This window comes from Carcharodon carcharias, chromosome 5 (genome assembly GCF_017639515.1).
Source record: "Carcharodon carcharias isolate sCarCar2 chromosome 5, sCarCar2.pri, whole genome shotgun sequence".
Lineage (NCBI taxonomy): Eukaryota > Metazoa > Chordata > Chondrichthyes > Lamniformes > Lamnidae > Carcharodon > Carcharodon carcharias.
Genome location: NC_054471.1, coordinates 53,328,412 through 53,330,214, shown reverse-complemented (window position 1 = coordinate 53,330,214; position 1,803 = coordinate 53,328,412). Strand labels below are relative to the sequence as shown.

At 50.5% G+C, this 1,803-nt stretch overlaps 1 protein-coding gene across 1 annotated transcript; it reads left to right on the top strand.

Annotated features, from left to right (window-relative positions):
* The first annotated feature begins 372 nt into the window (after positions 1 to 372).
* Positions 373 to 978, top strand: LOC121277712 (deoxyuridine 5'-triphosphate nucleotidohydrolase-like). Its single transcript, XM_041187348.1, has one exon. It carries the CDS (start codon positions 373 to 375, stop codon positions 976 to 978), a length of 606 nt encoding a protein of 201 aa, XP_041043282.1.
* The last annotated feature ends 825 nt before the right edge of the window (positions 979 to 1,803 follow it).

The window sequence follows — 1,803 nt, the reverse complement described above, 5'->3', positions numbered from 1 at the left end:
TGGACACCATGTCTGGGGTCCTGGTGACCCATCCTTGTCGCCATAATAATCAGCAGGCAACCCTGCGATGTTTAGATATGATAGAACAATTCTACGGGATGCCTATGCAGGTCCAGAGCGACAATGGTTCGCACTTTACGGGAGGGCGGATAAAGCAATGGTGCAACGATAATCATGTCGAATGGATATACCATGTGCCGTATCATCCGCAAGCAGCAGGACTGATTGAACGGATGAATGGGATCTTGAAGTCCTCTCTTCGGAAGGCGGGGGGGGGCGAATGATTTGACAAATTGGAAAAAGAACCTCATCCGAGTTGTAAAACAAATTAACAATCGTCCATTGGGGAATGGAGTTACACCCTTAAATAGGATGATAAAGGTATGTGACACGCCCGAGGCGCGTCCCATTAAAATGTGGAAATTCGATGCGGAAGCGGAACTGCCAGTCCGGGCCACCCCGGCATCAGCGGGGCTTGATTTGCGGGCCCTGACTACCCGGACGTTGGTGCCCCAAGTGCCAACGGTAGTTAAAACCGGCTTGGGATTAGTTTGCCCTTCCGGGACTTATGGACACATTCTCCCACGGTCTGGGTTATCGCTGAAAGGGATCGATGTCATGGGTGGAGTTATTGACGCAGACTATCAGGGAGAGATTGGGGTTATCCTAGTCAACATCACCACCGAGCCCTACATGGTTAATAAGGGGGATAAGATCGCCCAATTGGTAATTAAACCTTGTGACATGTCCACTGTGGAGGAGACGGGGGCCCCTACGAAAATAACCGAACGGGGAACGGGAGGTTTCGGATCCACTGATGTAAAGGGGGCTAAAGTTTGGGTACGCCAGCCAAATGGCCCTCCAAAACCGGCAGAAATAATCGCTCAAGGGAAGGATAGTTTGGTGACAATAATGTATCCAGGGAACTCAGCCTGGCATAATGTACCGGCAAACCAATGCTACCTTCGAGAAACATGAGCCCACGTCTTCTCGTTACCATAGATCCGGATCATGGCATGGTGGTGGGCTCTGGATGTGCTATTGACTGTTGGAATTCTGGGACAGAGTATGTCAACCCCCCAATTGGAGCTAATGATAGGCAAAGATGGTACCCCGGAACATATTATCGGCTGGAAAGTCAGTGACCAAAAGCGGAGACAGGACAATTTCACGTGCTCCTCCGGACACCGATGCGATATCATGACTATTACTAGCAATTGTACGTTGTACAGATGTACCGATAGCTGTGGGAGGCCACAGTGGGGTACAGTAGTGGCCCCCGGCTGTACGCTAACGATCCATGCCCAGGTGAATATGTGTCATTGGAATAGAGCCGTAAAACGGTGTAATATGGAAAATGGTACTAAATGGACTACTATTACTACAGACGGAGAGATGTGGATTGTTAATGGGACAACAATCACTGGCAGAGGCCGAATGGCTTGGTTGGTCAGGGGGTGGTCTGGCGTTTCAGAGGGCTCCCTCACAGTTCTGACTTCCCAAACTACTCCCCGGATAACTGTCCCTGACATACACCACACACACTTGGCCCCCATAGCGTCGACTTGTCAGACAATGGCCAGCACCGCCGCACAAACCAATGTACATTGGCAAGTCCGACTGCCAGTCATACCCAAATGTAACCCTAAACGGCGACGACGGGCATGGTATGATACCTTGTTAGGAGGGGCAGGGACAGTAATGGGGATATCCAATGCTATAGACTCTGAAGTGACCCGTACTAAATTATCCAGTACGGGGCAAGCAACTGCACAAGGCCTGTACACTATTGGCCGATGGATG

Coding starts and splice junctions, on each gene's coding strand:
- LOC121277712 (XM_041187348.1), top strand. CDS start 373: ATGATAAAGGTATGTGACACGCCCGAGGCGCGTCCCATTAAAATGTGG.